This window comes from Physeter macrocephalus, chromosome 4 (genome assembly GCF_002837175.3).
Source record: "Physeter macrocephalus isolate SW-GA chromosome 4, ASM283717v5, whole genome shotgun sequence".
Lineage (NCBI taxonomy): Eukaryota > Metazoa > Chordata > Mammalia > Artiodactyla > Physeteridae > Physeter > Physeter macrocephalus.
Genome location: NC_041217.1, coordinates 68,458,574 through 68,460,482, shown reverse-complemented (window position 1 = coordinate 68,460,482; position 1,909 = coordinate 68,458,574). Strand labels below are relative to the sequence as shown.

Sequence of the window (1,909 nt, the reverse complement as noted above, 5' to 3'; positions counted from 1 at the left end):
TCTGAAGGTAGATCATCATGGCAAGCCCAAGGAGACAAACAGATGGCTGGGCTCTACAAACTTTCTCCAATAAGCCACCAAAGAATCAGCCACACATATTCTCTCCCTTTCTATGGACTCCTCTCCTCTTCCTGCTCATGGGTAAGTCCACACTATGGCCACCGCTGCTTGCTACTGGTATTCCTCTGAGGCTGGTCACATTTCTGCTGGGGATTCTAATTGTTAAAAGCAGGAAACTCTTCTCCTTTTGGTAATTATTCTGCAAGTTCCACCTTACTCTGAGCTCTGTATGTGTGTGTGTGAGTACGCATAGTTACACACCATGAATAGGTGACATTCTAGCCCCGGTCACAAATAACTCTGGGCTCAGACTCTATTCCTCTCACCCTCACATTTTCCTGCTAAGAAATACTGGGTGATGAGTTTGTTCCCTATACACTGTGGGTAAAACACACAGAGAGATACAGGGAACTTGTCCTGAGGATAAGCCACCTGTCAATTTCCTAGGGAGGGATAGAACAGCTGGAGCTTCTTTCTACATATTGCCTTGTCTATCACATGTATGGAGGCTTCATTGGGAATCTGGAGATGGTCTGGTTGCCCTCGGCTAGGTGGCTTCTATGTGAACATCCTTTCTCCCCACCATCCTACCTCCCCCTCAAGGCCCAAGTCCTGCTAGTTTCTGAGAAACATTTCTCAAGAGCATGGCCTGGGTCACCCCTCTCCGGTGGGCAGAGCTAACCCAGTACCCCAGGGAGGATCTCAACCACCTGGGACTGTGGCAGTTACTGTCCGTCTGGAATCCTGCTTCCTCACCAGGGATTCAGTGAGGATAATGCAGGTAGCACTAAGGACCTGACAGGATGGAGATGGGGATGGTCAGTGAGGAAAACTCTAGAAAACTCTTAGATTCATGTATGGGGGTAGAGGGAGCCTAGACCTCAAGGTTGAATTTTAGTTTGACCTCCCTTCACTTTTTTTGCCTGCGTTGGGTCTTCGTTGCTGTGCGCGGGCTTCTCATTGCTGTGGCTTCTCTTGCTGCAGAGCACGGGCTCTAGGGCACGTGGGTTTCAGTAGTTGTGGTGCAAGGGCTTAGTTGCTCTTTGGCATGTGGGATCTTCCCAGACCAGGGATTGAACCCGTGTCCCCTGCATTGGCAGGTGGATTCTTAACCACTGCGCCACAAGGGAAGCCCCCTCTCTTCACTTTCTATTTCATCTTTGCTCACCATAAAAACACAGGTGGCAGCAGGGCTGTTTATATCCACAGCCAACTCTTGAGGTGCTCTTGGTTATGTTGGATAAACCTGGAATTAGCCACATCCAACGACCTCCAAGGCTCAGATGGTCAATGCAAGGAATTTCAAACAGTTCAGGGCAAAGAGACATCTCCCTCTGTCTGGCTCCACCAATCAGGGTTACCTCAAACCTCACTGTTTGGGTCTAGAAGGGAGTTTCCTTGATGCTTTTGTGTTTCCAAGGAGTTGTTTCAGGAACTTAGGAGGCAGTAGGGTGAAAAGTTTTGACCCCCGCCCCGCCCCCAGCTTTAGTACCAGGAATATTTGAAATTAAGTCCTTGCTCCATCATTTCTTAGGTGTGTGAGCCTCTATTTCTTAAGTGAATACAAATAATAAGATGTATTATGCAAGACTGTTTTATAGATAGAGATGGTATGTGTACAGTGCTTGGCACGTAGCTGGTGGAAGCTATGTTTGTTATTATGATAATCACTGTTAAGTACATTATTCTCAGACACTATTAAAGGATGGGCAAGTCAAATTCAGTTATCACAATCTTTGAACCCCCCCTTTATTTGTCAAATGATGTAGTTCAAAAATAAGATGGCTTGGGCTTCCCTGGTGGCGCAGTGGTTGCGCGTCCGCCTGCCGATGCAGGGGAACCGGGTTTG

General features: G+C 47.7%; 1 protein-coding gene across 1 annotated transcript in view; it reads left to right on the top strand.

Moving 5' to 3' along the window:
* The window catches only part of LY9 (lymphocyte antigen 9), a 19,375-nt gene continuing 17,466 nt past the window's right edge, over positions 1-1,909 (top strand). Inside the window, exon 1 of the mRNA XM_007121846.2 lies at positions 1-141. Coding sequence (XP_007121908.2) covers positions 18-141 — 124 coding nt within the window. The 5' untranslated portion in view covers positions 1-17. The remainder of the gene's footprint in view (positions 142-1,909) is intronic.